This window comes from Mixophyes fleayi, chromosome 4 (assembly GCF_038048845.1).
Source record: "Mixophyes fleayi isolate aMixFle1 chromosome 4, aMixFle1.hap1, whole genome shotgun sequence".
Classification (NCBI taxonomy): domain Eukaryota; kingdom Metazoa; phylum Chordata; class Amphibia; order Anura; family Limnodynastidae; genus Mixophyes; species Mixophyes fleayi.
The window spans coordinates 340100207-340118782 of NC_134405.1; the positions used below are offsets into that span (position 1 = coordinate 340100207).

General features: G+C 45.0%; 1 protein-coding gene across 2 annotated transcripts in view; it reads right to left on the reverse strand.

Annotated features, from left to right (window-relative positions):
• The window catches only part of KIAA1549 (KIAA1549 ortholog), a 48346-nt gene extending 30770 nt beyond the window's left edge, over positions 1 to 17576 (reverse strand). For both annotated transcript variants that reach the window (XM_075210642.1, XM_075210641.1), the window contains exon 1: positions 17391 to 17576. In XM_075210642.1, coding sequence (XP_075066743.1) covers positions 17391 to 17478 — 88 coding nt within the window. In that variant the 5' untranslated portion in view covers positions 17479 to 17576. The remainder of the gene's footprint in view (positions 1 to 17390) is intronic.
• Positions 17577 to 18576: the final 1000 nt, after the last annotated feature.

Sequence of the window (18576 nt, forward strand, 5' to 3'; positions counted from 1 at the left end):
CCCACAGGGGACTATTTACTGTTGTCGTCAATGAAGACTTCTAGTTACACGAGTGCTATTTAGAAGAAGCTGGAAGTAGATATGTATGTATGATGTATGTATGATATTATGTATGTATGTATGTATATGTTTAGCATGTCAAGCTATTATTCTCTAGTCGCTTTGTATGTGAGTGAATCATCAGCCGGTGCTCACACCCAATCTTGCCCCAAGGAGGTGCAGGACCCCACTCTCTTATGTTTGAGTAGGTGAACAACGCAGTACATGGATTCATCTTTGAGATAAAGCTTAAATACCAGAATAAAGTAAAAAAAAAAAAGCCATATAGTGAAGATAAAACAGTAATAAATGTTTGATGTAAAGAACTGCAGTTTATTTAAGTCCTTCCACTTCCACCTGGAGTTGTTCAGCCACCGACGTTAAGTGCCTCTATATAAACCTTATGTTCTATAATTCATGACTTAAATATCACCAGCGTGCGGCCCCCCAGCACTGTCTGTTCTCCCGGCCGTCTACACTGAATATTCCTGTCACACACGGTGACAGGTGGCAGGTGAGAGGATTTCATTCCCCAATCCGATTTCCCATTCCCAGAGGAGCCGGCCGCAGGGGGGGGGGGGGGGTGAGAGGGCCCAGCAATGTGACTGCACAAAGACATTCCATGGGCTGGGGGGTGTGAGGGGGCTTCAAGTGCCCTGCTGGACCTCTCCGCCGAATTCTAAAGCATCCCCGTCAATAGAGACAATTGATGAGGAAATTAGGGAAATACTCCTCAGTGGAGAGATAAGCCCCCCCCCCCCCCCGGGGGTATTCATCTCAGACCTGTGAGGAGCCATTGTTATTGTCTCTCCATCTATCAGAAATATAACTGCAGTGTAAAAACATGGACATTTCAATGGTTAGATGAGATGGGCAAAGTGAAGTGAGATATATATATATATATATATATATATATATATATATATATATATATATATATATATATTACCATTTATTTATATAGCGCCAGCATATTCCGTAGCGCTTTATTGTATAGAGAACAGCTTATCTGCAGGGGTCAGCAGAGCTTACACGTGGGGGCTCCCGGCTGCCAAATGGTTAATAAGGAAAAGGACTGAGCTGAGCTGGAGACTGGAGAACCAAGGTGGGGGGAGGAGGAGACAGGATTGATGATTCCAGTCACAGAAGCCTGTTCCTTCCTCTCTCCACCTGACAGCGGTGTAATCTCCCAGAAGCCTCAGCGTGAAACGCACCTCGTCCATCACTTGCAATATCCGCTTTCCGACATCGACACACAGCAAAATAACCAATCTCCTTCTGTCTACAGCATAAAATATTCCTACATACTGTCTTAAGAATCCTATATATTGTTCAGGAGTTGTGTAAATTGTATTTTAGGTGGATTTTCCTAGAGCAAGGGCCACATAGTGATCCCTCTGTCCGTGGCCACCACAGGGCGGTGGCAGCCATTTTGTGTGCCGAGTCAGCATCCACTAGAGTGCGGCCTATCGGTTCAGTGGGAACCAACGCCACCGCGCTCTGCATCGGCCTCGGGGCAGACAGGAAACAGGTCCTACCAACCTCATATACGCTTTACAGAACCAACGTGAAGAAGTATTGAACAACAAGGTGCGAGTGTCACTCACAGCAACCAATGATATAACTATCAAAATGGAGGCTTCATCCTTACGTAAAAATAACACGATAATTACTTGTCTCTTTTTCTTTGCAGGTTTTAAAAAAAAAATCTTGCGCCGATGCCAAATCCTCTTTAGAAATTGCCCGGCCCTCTTATATCTGTTATAGTCCTTGTATATTAATAACTTTTTGCCCTAAGTGACATTTTTACTGTCCATTCCGGTACAACACAGATCTCGTGGGCGAACCACAGTCCTGGCCAATGGGAACGTGGATTAGGATAAACCGATATCCGTACATATAACTGGATTTGTGTTACATTTAAATCACCTTCTATAATATATACATTTTGGACAATTTAGATAGAAATAATTTCGATATATCCTAACAAACAGATCATATGAAATTACTTAATTCATAGAGTTACTTATTTAAAAGTTATTACAATGCAGAATAGCACCTATGGAACAAGTGTATTACGGAGTGATTTCTATCTGACGGAGGACGGCGGATCTTTATAACAACCTGCGTCTGATTACAGTAGACATCCGCGCTCACCGAGCCATGTGAGAACGTCACAACCAGGATCTCCAGAATGAGTCACTGCGACCGGGAACGCTGAAAATAATTACCCAATGAAAGGAAGGAATTAAAGGGGCCGCGCCTACCACCAAGACAGCGTGATAAATCCATTATATGTCTATTACAGAGCCACGGGGAAGAGGCCCCTCTAATGATTAATCCTCCTCTCGAGGTGGAAAAGCTAAAATCCCATCCACAGCTCTCAGTAACTGCTGAGCCCATGTGTATCGGCAGTGTCAGCAGGACGGACACGGGGCTAAATTAACCCCCGAAACCGGCTACGGTGCTCTGCCGCCAGGAATAAGATGCAGCCCAATGTCTGATCATCAAGCTGGACTGCAGGATGGGAATGATTGAGTTGTTGTAAGATACATTCCTTCAAAATATGGTAAAAAATTAAAAATGGACACAAAGTATTTAGAACGCCGCAGTAAAGACATTTTAATGCAACCTGCAAATAGCTTTCTGACCTTTGACCTTATGTACTGTGTCAAGCAGTGAGGGGCCACAGATGGCCCTCTGAGCCTTTACCAGTGGCCCCCAGCTCCATCCATCCAGCTTTGTTGCAGATTTGTTTGTTATAACGTGTTACACTTTAAGTTCGGCCCTTTGTAGGTTAGAGGGCCACAGCATGGCCCCTGGAGAGTATCAGGTTGGCTATCGCTGGTGTAAACCCAGATAACACAAGGACGCGGGAGCAGATGTCACGTACAATAAACTTGCATAAAAGAGTCCAACCAGCGACAACTTCATCATCATCAATTTATATATCGCCACTGATTCCGCAGCGCTGTACAGAGAACTCACTCACATTAGTCCCTGCCCCATTGGAGCTCACAGTCTAAATTCCCTAACATACACACACACAGACAGGGAGACTAGGGTCAATTTTAATAGCAGCCAATTAACCTACTAGTATGTTTTTGGAGTGTGGGAGGAAACCGGAGCACCCGGAGGAAACCCACGCAAACATGGGGAGAACATATAAACTCCACAGAGTAAGAGCGGATATCTCTTTATCACGTATTATTAGGAATACATCATAGTTTGTGTACTTGTGATTGTTTGATTTTATATCACGTTTGTACACAAGTTCCTTGCTTCACGTTCACTTTATAACAGATAAAAGCGATGTCCAGCGATGCGGGTTTGACAAAGTGGGGATGTTGCCTATAGCAACCAATCAGATTCTAGCTTTCATTTATTTAGTACCTTCTACAAAATGACAGCTAGAATCTGATTGGTTGCTATAGGCAACATCCCCACTTTTTCAAACCCGCAGCTTAGTAACTCTAACCCCGGGGATCACTTCTGGCTTCCGACTCTTTAAATGTTCCAGAGTTCTACGTTACTTTATCCCTCCTGGTTCATGTGGTGACATCACAACGCAATTATGCTGGTTGGCGCACACTCACACATACACACACTGGGGCTGAAGCTACGTGGGATGTGCGCCAGTTTGCACAGCGAATCTTGTGCGAAAACACTCAAATAACAAGGGAACACAAATACGCCTATGCAGATCAGCGTCTATCTGACATCTACTCCCACATACGCATGGAGGGGCGGGGGCAGGGAAGAGGCGTTATAATGTTGGCGTGTTCACGCAGACCTGCAGAAACCGGTATATATGCCTGTTAGGAGTCTGATCTTTTACACGCGGATGGTGACGACTTGACCGACACAGAGACAGGCAGAAATACGCTAGTCTAATTAGGTCTAATTTACTCCCATTTTGTGCCAATCTCGGCATCAGCCGCAATGTCACCGGTATGTAACACAAGACCGCACCACACGAAGAGCAGAGCTCGGTCTATGTAACTCTGAGTACAGAATATAGAGACCCTGCGGCCGATGCACAATGTCTCATCCGGTTTGTATGAAGAGTTACGCAGCGGAGGAAGCAGCCCAGCTCTGTAGGTCACAAGATCCCCTGCAGCCACGCAGCTCATGCACACGGCATCTACACACGTGTGCTGAGGGACCGCTGATTCATACGAACACAGATGATAAATCCAGTCACTCACACGCTCTGATCATCCCGCACCGCGCATATAAAGATCAACCGGCTCTGTCCGTAATTTCCAAGGTGCAAATCTCAGTATTCTGTTTAAAGTCTAAAAGCTAAAAGCACAGGCCAACTGCCCAACAAGACCGCATTGCTCTCTGTGGTGGGAGTAAGTCTTAGTATTGATTTAAATCATAGAGTGCGGACAACTGCTCAATCCCACTTCCATTGTTTTGTATGACTAATGCTCAGTAATTTGTAATGCATGGACACAGTGCCATTAATCTTGATCTGTATGTTGGATGCAATTCTCCTTCTCTTTTCTTATTCTGCACATATTGGCAACCGCTTAGTACAAATTCCCAGTATTCCATTTCTGCACGTACGGTCAAGCTGCACAGTACAACATCTCTCTGCATTATAAATCCTAGACTCTGTTTCCAATTTCAACGTGCAGCCAACTGCACAGTGCCACTTCTCCTGCTCTGTAGGCTTCGTGTAACTCAGTATCCCTTCGTCTTCTGCAGCACTGGACGGCTGCACAGTACGACTCTGAAACATGTGCAATAATCCTGCGCCATTAAACTAGAGACTGTGAATCACCCCCCCCCCCCCCCCCCTGCTGAGTCAGCGCAGCCCCCCTGCCACCTCCACCTCTCTATATCTGACAGTTATTCCAGCGTTGTCTGTTCTGGATTTCCTATGTAAGGTTACACCGCTCGCATTGATCCTGTGCACCTGCACTGGAAGTAACAGGAGAGGCGTTCCCAGAAATATCCAGGAGGGGGGGGCAGCACCAGGGCTCAGAAAAGAGCAGCAATTTCCGGAGTTTTGGACGCCACGGCAGCTGTTCCCAATGAAAGCTGGGTACACGGTGTTCTGTGCCGGTCTTTACCCTCCCAGACGCTTAGAATCCTCATTAAACCTGTGAGATGAGGTGTGATATGGACAGACCCTGGTGCTTTGTAGCCGCTCCGGAATGTGATGCTGGAGGGGCTGTAATTAACCTTGTGGGAAATCTCTCAACCTTAAGCGTTTAACGATGTCTAGTGAGGTAACAGTGACAGAGCATTGGGGGGAGCGGGATCATTCTTACAGGTCCGGACCCCGGACACGCTGGAGTGAATGGAACTCATTAGTGAACAGAGCTGTCAATCACAGCCAGACAGCTTCCCACAATGCACCAGTGTTATCTCTCCCAATAAGTTCTGTGTTCAATATTAAGTGGCAAGAATAATAGATCCATGATCAGCCTCATTAACGGACACGTGTGTATATATATAATATATATAGATGGATGGATAGATATACACAATCAGCCACAACATTAAAAACACCTGCTTAATATTGGGTAGGTCCCCCTTGTGGCACCAAAACAGCTCTGACCCATCGAGGCATGGACTCCACAAGACCTCTGAAGGTGTCCTGTGGTATCTGGCACCAAGACGTTAGCAGCAGATCCTGTAAGTTGTGAGATGGGGCCTCCATGACTTGTTTTTCCAGCAAATCGCACAGACGCTCGATCGGACTGAGATCTGGAGAATTTGGAGACCAAGTCAACACCTTGAACTCTTTGTCCACATGATGTAAAAGAAAACGTGATCATCGGACCAGGCCACCTTCTTCCATTGCTCCATGGTCCAGTTCTGGCGCTCACATGTCCATTGTAGGCGCTTTAAGTGGCGGACAGGGGTCTGCATGGGCAGTCTGTATTCTGACACCTTTCTATCACAACCAGCATTAACTTGTTCAGCAATTAGTGCTACAGTAGCTCTTCTGTGTGATTGGACCAGATGGAATAGCCTTTGCTTCCCACGCGCATCAATAAGCCTTGGGCGCCCATCACTCTGTCACCGGTTGCCCTTCCTTGGACCACTTTTGGTAGGTACTAACCTCTGCATACCAGGAACACCCCACAAGACCGTCCGTTTTGGAGATGCTCTGACCCAGTTGTCCAGCCATCACAATTTGGCCCTTGTCAAAGCCGCTCAGATCCTTACGTTGCCCATTTTTCCGGCTTCCAACACATCAACTTCAAGAACTGACTGTTCACTTGCTGCCTAATATATCCCACCCCTTGACAGGTGTCATTGTAACTAGAGGATCAATGTTCACTACACTTGTCAGTGGTTGTAATGTTGTGGCTGATCGGTGTATACATATGTGGATGTCTGCCGGTACGTACACAGCTGTGAGCCCGGTCTCAGAGCATCTCCTAATTTTTATAGTTTGGTAGATTTTGCAACATTGGGTCACCTACAGTCGTGGTCACATGACTCCCCCTGAGCTCCATGGCCTAAGTTAAACGCACTCACGCAAACGTACTCAGAACAAGACACGAAAAAAAACGGATGTCTCAAGTTGCGCAATGCTCAAAAACAGTTGTATTTGCGCCAGATGTACACCAGCTGTACGGGTGTGAATATTTATGCCGTGGCGTTTAGACGCAGTAGACAGCGTTAGTATTAAATGCTAAAGTCATGTTATTTGTGCATAATATAATAGTATAATTAAGAGTCATATAGACAAAAGAGAATAATATCTTGACAGGTATTAATAAATGCAAAACTCACATTATATAAAAAGCACAGACACTCCCAAATCCATTGTTTACCGCTTTAAAAATCCAATGGAAATCTATTTTACTGCAGTCGACCATATGGAAATGACAAATTAGTAATGCAAATAGATGGGCGCAAAGTGATGTCATATGGCCGCAACGGTAATGTATTACGTACTGGCGGCTGGAGAAGTCAATACGTTCAGCCAATCAGAAGCGTCTACTTATCGTCATCAATGACTATCATTGTACCAGTCCTCCAGTAGTGGTATCTGGGGATGGAAAGCTGAACTTTTAAAAAGCTTTCTGTTCGTCAAACAAAAATGGCTGCCACACACACAATCTGCCACACAGACACAGACTCCCAGCTCTCAGAATGTCACGTGATGGCAGAGGGTGGAGACGGAGGATGTCACGGTGCAGACAGAGCTCAGAGGGGCTTTCCAAAGCCTCTCTGCTCACAACATCACGTGTCATGTGACTGTGGTTGCGATGGTATTCCAGATTCATAAATCACTGTCAATCAAATGATGTCTTACCATCAGTTAGTAGAGGGTGATTTCTGTTCCTGAAGATAGTACTAGACTGTAAACTACTTAAAGTCAACTACAAACCACTAATTCCATCCTGAGATGTGCGCTCTGTTCTAATTATTTCTGTTTAAATTGCATAACTCTTGTACATTGAAACCGGAAATAAAGATTCATAAATATCATTGGAGCCAACAACAGGGATTAATCCCAGCAAACAGCCGGCGTAGCAAGACGTGACCACTTAGCATGAGGACAAGCGATGTGCATAGCTGCATAGCCAACATTCACTGCATCATATATTATTGTTCATTATAAATATACATTCCCTGCTGATATAACTGCAGTGTTGGTTTACAAACATATTTCATTTGTTGAACGGACGACAAACTGAATAGTAGCCAAAAAATGTGATTGTGAATCATTTGAAGAACTTCTCTGTGCACAAAACACTTCCTGACGAATGGGGGATGTTCTTATCTTGACTCTTTAAACAAATCAGACGTTATATTTAATTTAATTATTTTGCGGTGATTCATTTTGGTAAGAAGGAAGTCTACAGACCTGTGACGTTACACACCTATTATTTGCTAAACACAAATCGTATATAACAGAGATGTCTAGAGAATGGAAGGGAGATAGCACAGGAAAACATGTGGGGCACAGTCAGTAATGTCAGTAAAATCATAACTGACACGCTATGCTTTGAAATTTAAACTTTTTATCCTTCACGTATATGTTTACTATATGAAAAATGACAATTTTTGGACTTAATATAACTTACAAGCATTTACATTCATTTTTAAACATTAACACCCACCCAGATCATTTCTTGCCACCTCTACCCCCACACACGCGGATTCACACATGGATAGAAATAGAGGGGTGTAGAGTTTTTCAGCTGTCACGAAAAAAAAGAAAATTCTTTTAAGACGACAAATGTTACGACTATTTGTGCCGCAGATTTCAGTCTGGGATTCCAGACATAAGATTAACAGAGTTTAAAACAAAAACACAGGCGTTCCCCCAGCTTGGGACAGTTGTTACATTTCATTTACAGGATGCAAAATGACACTTTCAATAATTCTAAATGTTACTCGACTCTCAATACAAGTTGCAAAGAAATAAAATACTAAACCGCTCAACGCAATTAGACTTTTGTGACGTCACAAAGCCAAAAACAATGATCTGATGGATTTCAAACAGGATGATTTTTGGGCCCACAGTCCAATTATTATATTTATGGATAAACTCCAGAACAGCCTATCTAGCGTTACTTTTGGCATATTGGAATTACTCTGTATTTTTAAGGGCAATTAAAAACAAGTCTCCCCCCCTCAGACAGCTGTAGCCACCCGCTGATTTGGGACTCAGAAAACCACAAGATACTTAACCCCTTGTAAACTAACATGGAGCGCGACAGATAATCAAATGCAGAAAACAAGGGGTTAATAGTTACATATAAGAAAGATCAGTACAAAGGGGGATGTTGCCCACATTACACACAGTACATAGGTCTCTGCTGTGATATTGGGTGTGGGGTCTTCTTGGGGATCTCTGGATAAGATATAAATCGCTCTGAAAGAGCCCAGAGGACGCCAAGTGTTAAAATCCCCCACGTTATTGCTATTAGTAACACGGGGGGATTATGTCTGAGCTGCGTTTGTCAGCCGCTGGCTACGCGCCCGAGGCTTGTTTCATCTTTCATGAATGAGAGCAGGAAGTAAAATCACCGTCCGTCTACCCGAAGCCATCGCCTGGAACGAAGGATCCGTCCAGTCCTTGTGCAGGACAGAATACACCCAGAAATACATAATGTACGCACAGGACAGACCATAATATACACTCATTATTGTCTGTCCGACACACACATACATACACAATGCGCATAACTGATAGGAGTGTCTCCCGGCCGCGTACGCAGGAGCAAGACCACAACTCCTGGGAGAAATGTGCTCAAGATCTGAAAAGGTTTATACTGTACGGGGAGGAAATAAACTCCGTTTAAGGGTCAATTTCTGGCTTCTGAATATTAAACATTGAAAAAAATCAAAATGTATCTGGACAACATACATTACAAATGCCCAATAAGCACAGGAGAGACATGTTTGCTGGCATTTCACGTGTACACAACGGAACGGCGATGACCAGCGCACAAAGTATGATAACATGTCTAAGACGCAGCTTACAGCGCACGGCCACGGATATTACACCAACAATTACGTCAAGTCTAACGAGCTAGGTAACTAATTGGTTGATAAATAATATAATAATCTATATAACACGCCACAAGGCAGACGTAACAGAAGGACAGACAAGAGAATATGGGTCCAAAAGAATTTGGGTCTCGTGAGCAAAGCCCTCCCCCCTCGTTCACCGTCTCTTTGAATGTTCTTTACAACACTTGTAATATACTTTGCCTATCACGTCTTGCGTCCAGTCTTTATCTTCCTGGCTGTTGGTCGTCTACGTGTCTACTACGCTCTACTTCCCGGCTGTACGGCGCTGGGGACTTTGTGCCCGGGCCATAGGGCTCCCCGCGATGGCAAGTGTCTTTGCCGAAAGGCTAAGGGGGTCCTCTAAACCCCCGGCAGCAGTCAGAGCTTCACCCTGGGGCCAAATCTTCAGCTCCCCAAAAGAGGGAGCCTCAAAGCCTCTATCTTCTACCCCGTCGACTACGCCAAATGTTAATTCTATTACATCTCTATATATGTCTCGAATGGTCACTGTGTTGGGCCTCTTCTACATATTTATGGTTCTAATGGTGACTCTGTGTACAGCACCTGACATACACACAGCCACATGACCTGCATTGTATTCATCCTCCACCCTAAAGGGTTAATAATGCTAATTGCCCTAATTAGAATAAATTGGGTGATTAAACGGTGCTGGCACATGACATTCACATCCCATGATTTATTTAGATGTATATGTGAGAGTGGGGGGGGGGGGTCTGCCTGTTCGGGGGGAACTTTAACATCTATTTGTTGTGTAACCTGGCTACGGGTTAGAGCCCAATTCCCCTTGGCGGAGCACAGAACACTAATTATGAAGCTTTGTTGAGCTCCGTGTTGGTAAATACGCGGTAATAGGCTCTCGCCCCAGGGACTGACGTGCAGTAAAACATTCCTATTGGGCAACAGTAGTTATGGAATCAGGAAACACTGGGTGCCCATAGCGGAGATGACATTTCGTGAAGTTTGGAGTCTATGATCATCACCATTTATTTATATAGCGACACTGATTCCACAGCGCTGTACAGAGAACTCACTCACATCAGTCCCTGCCCCATTGGAGCTTACAGTCTAAATTCCCTAACATACACATACACAGACACAGACTAGGGTAAATTTTGATAGCAGCCAATTAATCTGTATGTTTTTGGAGTGTGTGAGGAAACCGGAGCACCCGGAGGAAACCCACGCAAACATGGGGAGAACATACAAACTCCTCATAGATAAGGCCATGGTCGGGAATTGAACTCATGACCCCAGTGCTGTGAGGCAGAAGTGCTAACCACTGAGCCACCGTGCTGCCCAAATATGATGCCACGATTGTGCCCCAATTTAATACGTATAAACTTTCGCCTTTACACCTACCAGCAATCCTGCAAAAGTAGGCTCAGGTATTTATTTATAATATATTATGCCCAAAGTAAACCAAAGTGAGATCCGCAATGTCACATCGCTGCCGCAGAGTGCTCTAGCGAGCGTTCCTCAGGCGCTCCACGACTAACTGCACCCCCCATAGAGTCTACTATCTGTCAGCAGGAGCTAAGGGGTTAACAGCGTCCACCCATCACCCGGCTCCGTCAGAAACCTGGATTCTCTCTGAAGAGGCGACTGAAAGCCGAACACTGCTGTAGGGGAGACGGAATAAAGACATTTGTATGAGTCCAGCTGAACAGGGAAAGGGTCAGCTATTGGTGGGGGCTATGTAAATACACTGCTACTTAGGGCAAGCCAACAGCATGCATGTTATGTGTATACATTATGTGTGCATGTGTGTATACACGTTATGTGTGCATGCGTGTTATATGTATACGTTATGTGTGCATGCGTGTTATATGTATACGTTATGTGTGCATGCGTGTTATATGTATACGTTATGTGTGCATGCGTGTTATATGTATACGTTATGTGTGCATGCGTGTTATATGTATACGTTATGTGTGCATGCGTGTTATATGTATACGTTATGTGTGCATGCGTGTTATATGTATACGTTATGTGTGCATGCGTGTTATATGTATACGTTATGTGTGCATGTGTGTTGTATGTATACGTTATGTGTGCATGTGTGTTATATGTATACGTTATGTGTGCATGCGTGTTATATGTATACGTTATGTGTGCATGCGTGTTATATGTATACGTTATGTGTGCATGCGTGTTATATGTATACGTTATGTGTGCATGCGTGTTATATGTATACGTTATGTGTGCATGCGTGTTGTATGTATACGCTATGTCTGCATGCGTGTTGTATGTATACGTTTTGTGTGCATGCATGTTATATGTATACGCTATGTCTGCATGCGTGTTGTATGTATACGTTATGTGTGCATGCGTGTTATATGTATACGTTATGTGTGCATGCGTGTTATATGTATACGTTATGTGTGCATGCATGTTATATGTATACGCTATGTGTACATGCAGGTTCCCGGGGAGATCACACACACGCACTAGAGCGGGACTGGCTTTCATTAAGAAATCATTGTTCTGGTTCCAGTCTTATCCCATTGTCAGATGTTTGGAAGATGTGAGGGTTGAAAGCTACAAGGAGCTTTCACAATTCATTTTTTTTCTATTAAGTCTAGTACAATGCCTGCTCAATCTGGCTTCTCCAGAACAAGTATAGTAATCATCATCACCATTTATTTATATAGCGCCACTAATTCCGCAGCAATGTACAGAGAACTCATTCACATCAGTCCCTGCCCCATTGGAGCTTACAGTCTAAATTCCCTAACATACACACACACAGACACACAGACAGACACGCATAGAGAGAGATTAGGGTCAATTTTGTTAGCAGCCAATTAACCTACCAGTATGTTTTTGGTGTGGGAGGAAACCGGAGCACCCGGAGGAAACCCACGCAAACACGGGGAGAACATACAAACTCCACACAGATAAGGACATGGTCGGGAATTGAACTCATGACGCCAGTGCTGTGAGGCAGAAGTGCTAACCACTGAGCTACCGTGCTGCCCAATTATTATTCTTATGTTATTATGATTATGTGACCCACATAATTTGCTTTGAGATTATTATATTACTAGATTCGCACAATATTTTCACACTGTCCAAAGGATAAATATATGCGCGGTCTTCATCACGTTTCTGTCCGAGCACCGTACAACTTGGTCTGTGCAATCTGGTCTTGGTGATGACACTGACGCAGATGAGTTACTGAGGAGTCTGGAAGTTGCTTATAAAGAGCAGGTAAAGGAGTGGTCAGTGTATACAGAGCGTTGTATGGATGAGCGCACTGCGCTGTGCTCGCCGCTGCTACATCTACAACATACATTGTAAAATTAGAAATATAATCCCCCCTCCTCGCTGCTGCCCCCTGCTGGATGCACACGGCTTCCATCACACCTTATACTGGAAAATACCTCCCAATCCCCAGGTAAAATACACCACCACCTGCCCACATAGAGTGTCTCCACCCTGCGGATAATGGCACACCACAAACACCGACTGCCACAAACACCAACACACCGCGCGTCACAAACACCGACACATCGTGCACCACAAACACTGACACACCGCGTGCCACAAATACGACACACCGCGTGCCACAAATACGACACACCGCATGCCACAAATACCGACACACTGTGCACCACAAACACCGACACACTGCGCGTCACAAATACCGACACACTGTGCGCCACAAACACCGACACACTGCGCGTCACAAATACTGACAGAACGTGCGCCACAGTATTCCTTTACCAGACTCGTGTACGCTACCACGGCAAAGCTCAGACAAAATGGCTGAGACCCGGCACATCCACTCAGAGCAGGTTTAGATAATTGGACAAAAATTGTGGTCTGGGGACTGAGATGTACATCGGGGGGTGTACTTTGGTGGGCGGTAAGGGGATTCAATTTAAATAAAAAATTTGAAGAAAAAAATAAATAAAATGCAAATAAAAAATATAAATTCTGTGCAAAAAAGTATCTATGTGGCCATGTATGTTGTGTTATTGTACAAGACAGCACGGGGCTTTATTATTTCTACCTCTGTGTGGTTTTTTTGTAACGTGTGAGGTAATAACGTGACCCTGCAGTAATTATTATTAATATTGTTACTCAGAGATCCGCGACCTGCACAAATGTACTCCACCTGCGCTACAGAGCGTTTATATAGTTGTGGAACTCGGATATCCTTATAATTTACAGTAGTGGGGACATTATCATATATATAATGCGTGCCACAAATAATTATACCACATTTGGCACAAATAATGTCGTTCCACGCGACAACACCACAGATACAAGCAGGTAACGATAACTAAGGTGTCATTTTAAATCAGAGCTACAAATTTCAGCAATTCCATACACTCACAGTAGCATGTATAATATCTATGGTCTACAGGATTATTTTATGTTCCCGTGACATTAAAACAACTTCACATATAAAAACATTACTGAAATCACCACATTGCACAAATGTATGTAACACGGGGCAGACGAAAAGCCGTTTTAAGGAACCAGACAAGTGGACCCCCGTTGAAATCATTATAAATTACCCCAAATACATTGTCTGACTACAGTGAAGTCTTTAATCGTACAGGACTAGAAATTCATTCTCCCCCCAACTCTCTTCCATCACTTCGTATGACAAGAGAATCCCACTCACTGACTGACTGGACATTAATGTATTTATACTATATATTTGCAGCCTCGTACCAGCCTCCACCCCAGACGTGGAAGGATTATGCAGGCTTAAGGTGTAAGAGGCGGCACAAAAAGCCTAGGCTGCAGAGCTTACTATCTAATCCATGAGGGTGGACAGCGAACAGACTTACGCCATGACCCATTGGCTGCATGGACAAGCCAGTTAACCCTTTCGTTGCCGGCGGCTGCGCAGCAAATATATATCTACCCTCTAACATATCAGCCTTTATCAGGGTACATAATAATTACCTTTAACTACTGAATTAAGCACCTAATTATTTCACTGCGTTCAACCCAGCACACTGTTATGTGACTTAAATTGTTCTTAAGTAAGTAACAGAAGGGGGTAATTCATAGATTTTTTTTCATCGCCTACTGAAGCGTTTAATCATCAGTTTCGTCGCCCAAATTTTACACACCAGACTCGTATTTGTTTCACGACAAAGGCTGCGTTTTAAAGTGCGGCTGTCACTTTAGACGCAGTGGAGGTAGCCATTTTGTGGGGGGGGGGGCTAGACGATTTGCGGTGAAAACGCACCCAATCCAGGGGCAAACGCCGGATAGAGGGGGGTTTCCACACCACGCCGCCAGTGGGCGTGACCAGCATACATGGGGGTGTAGCTATAATTTTAGGCAGTGCTTGGCTGCTCTCCGGCTCTTCCTATCCCCATAATATACATGGGCAATGCTGCGTGCACTACTGTTAGGTGCCCTTTTCAAGCAGAGCAGTGTGAAGCCGGGGCAGGGTCCAGCCACTTCAATTATACAGTGCCCCAGGCTTGGAGGGGGGTTTCCAGGCACTAGAACCCCCCCCCCCCCCTCGGTTTGCCTATGGAATCAATTCACTAGGAAGTAGTGATGCCAAGTGGTGAAGGCACCTAGTAAATTGCATATTGGTTCCACCCACAAAAATGGCTGCCTCCAGTGTGGGTAGGCGCCAGGTTCACCTTAAATATTGATGCATAAAGCTTTAAAATATCTTCGGTACACTGTCAGCTTGTGATGGGCGACAAATTATTGATGAACCGCTTTCATTTGTGCCACCGGGAGGTGAAACATGAATAGGACACAGGTCATGTATATAACACCACACACATATGACACAGGTGGCACAGGCGTAAGCTGAGACATATGGTACATGCCCGCATAGGATATTATACAGCCACGCATCTGATTCTGACATAACCCCACTGTGAGTACCACCGAACAGCAGATTTGTATTTTAGTTTTTAACCTAACGTTGTTATTTCGGATATTTTAGCACTCATACCAGCCCAGCATGTTACATAAGTTATCACACAACTAACAAACACTAACATACATAAGTACCCATTATAAGGATATTACAGACCAATAACAGTCAGCATGTAAACTTAACTCTGCGATGTGTGGATGATTTATAGGGGGTCTATATTATATTAATGATAATATCAGTGGTAAGTGCTGATGCTCCTGGATCAGACCTATTAATCACTACAAGGGTTAGTACCAGTCTGTCTGGCATTTAAAGGGTTCATTTGCCAAGAGCTTAGCCTAACTTACTGTACCAACTCCAGAGGCATTTATCTGCCCCAGACTAGTGGGGGAAATTATCGCTTTGTCTCCCTCTATAATAAGAGCATCGAACGGTTTATTTGCCCCAAACAAAAATTCATATACCTGTAATATTTAATTGTACCAAATCAAACCCATCTAGTCTACTCCTAATTTTATCAGGGGCATCTAATAATATATACCCAACACTACCAGGGGCATCTAATAATATATATCCAACACTATCAGGGGTATCTAACAATATATACCCAACACTGTCAGGGGCATCTAATAATATATACCCAACACTACCAGGGGCATCTAATAATATATACCCAACACTATCAGTGGCATCTAATAATATATATCCAACACTATCAGGGGTATCTAACAATATATACCCAACACTGTCAGGGGCATCTAATAATACATACCCAACACTATCAGTGGCATCTAATAATATATACCCAACTCTACCAGGGGTATCTAATAATATATACCCAACACTACCAGGGGTATCTAACAATATATACCCAACAATATCAGTGGCATCTAATAATATATACCCAACAATATCAGTGGCATCTAATAATATATACCCAACACTACCAGGGGTATCTAACAATATATACCCAACACTATCAGGGGTATCTAACAATATATACCCAACACTATCAGGGGTATCTAACAATATATACCCAACACTATCAGGGGCATCTTATAATATATACCCAACACTATCAGGGGCATCTTATAATATATACCCAACACTATCAGGGGCATCTAATAATATATACCCAACACTACCAGGGGCATCTAATAATATATACCCAACACTACCAGGGGCATCTAATAATATAAATCCAACACTATCAGGGGTATCTAACAATATATACCCAGTAGCAGTAACTTGTAATGATATGCACTCAGCACCAGGGACATATAATACTTGGTGTACAAACAGTAAGTACTATGGGCATCTAGTAATACACACCCAATATTACCAGAGGCAGGTAGTAATATATATACATAATAGTACCAGAGGCATCCATTGATATTCATACAACAGTATCAGTGTTATATAATATTATGTACCCACTACCACAGGCATCAAATGCTCTATACCAGTACCAGAGGCATCAGTACATCTGGGCATCTTACACTATATACCTGGTCCTAGATATAACTATTAGTATATACCCAGCAAGGCAAGGGGCATCTACCAGTATAACCACCAACACCTAGGGCACATCCTGACATTCTCACCCCTGATTATCACCCCTGCCCACTATACTACCCCTATGCATTATACCACCCCTGTGCATTATACCACCCCTATGCATTATACCACCCCTGTGCATTATACTACCCATATGCATTATACTACCCCTATGCATTATACCACCCCTGTGCATTATACCACCCTGCCCATTATACCACCCCTATGCATTATACCACCCTGCCCATTATACCACCTCTGCCACCCCTGTGCATTATACCACCCCCGGGCATTATACCACCCTGCCCATTATACTACCCCTGAGCACTATACCACCCCCGGGCATCACCTCCCCCCGCAGCACGGTGCCCCCTCCCCACCACCACACACAGTATTCTGCACCTACCTTCCGCCGCCCCCGGGTACAGCTGCAGCCAGATCCCCAGGAGCAGGAGGGTGCAGGCGGCCGGAGCTCCCTGCAGTCCCCGGTCCATGTCCCTGTCCTGCAGTTACCGGGGAGGAGAGGGCGGCATCCCGGGGCCGGCCCTGCACACCGACCGCTGCTGCAGCTTCCCCTCTATCCGGTGCTCGGTCCCCGGGGGGAGGGGAGACACCCAGCGGCCGTCCGGGGGTACTGCAGGCAGGAGGGACGAGACAAAGCATCGTGTGCGGGGAGAGGGGGCTGTGTTATATGGGGGGGGGGGCTGTGTTATATGGGGGGGGGGGCTGTGATATATGGGGGGCTGTGTTATATGGGGGGGCTGTGTTATATGGGGGGCTGTGATATGGGGGGGGCTGTGTTATATGGGGGGGTCTGTGTTATATGGGGGGGCTGTGATATATGGGGGGCTGTGTTATATGGGGGGGCTGTGTTATATGGGGGGGCTGTGTTATATGGGGGGGCTGTGATATATGGGGGCTGTGATATGGGGGGGGGGCTGTGTTATATGGGGGGCTGTGATATATGGGGGGGCTGTGTTATATGGGGGGCTGTGATATATGGGGGGCTGTGTTATATGGGGGGGCTGTGATATAGGGGGGGGCTGTGATATATGAGGGGGCTCTGTTATATGGGGGGGGGCTGTGTTATATGGGGGGGCTGTGATATATGAGGGGGCTCTGTTATATGGGGGGCTGTGTTATATGGGGGGCTGTGATATATGGGGGGCTGTGTTATATGGGGGGCTGTGATATATGGGGGGCTGTGTTATATGGGGGGCTGTGTGATATAGGGGGGTGCTGTGTTATAGGGGGGGCTGTATTATATGGGGGGGCTGTGTGATATAGGGGGGGCTGTGTTATATGGGGGGGCTGTGATATAGGGGGGGTTGTGTTATATATGGGGGGCTGTGTTATATGGGGGGCTGTGTGATATAGTGGGGGGCTGTGTTATATGGGGGGCTGTGTGATATAGGGGGGCTGTGTGATATAGAGGGGGCTGTGTTATATGGGGGGGTCTGTGGTTTAGGGGGCTATGTGTGATCTAGGGGGGGCTGTGTGTTATATGGGATCTGTGTGATATAGGGGATATGGGGGGATTTGTGTTATATGGGGGTTCTGTGTGGTATGGGGGGCTGTGCGTGATATAGGGA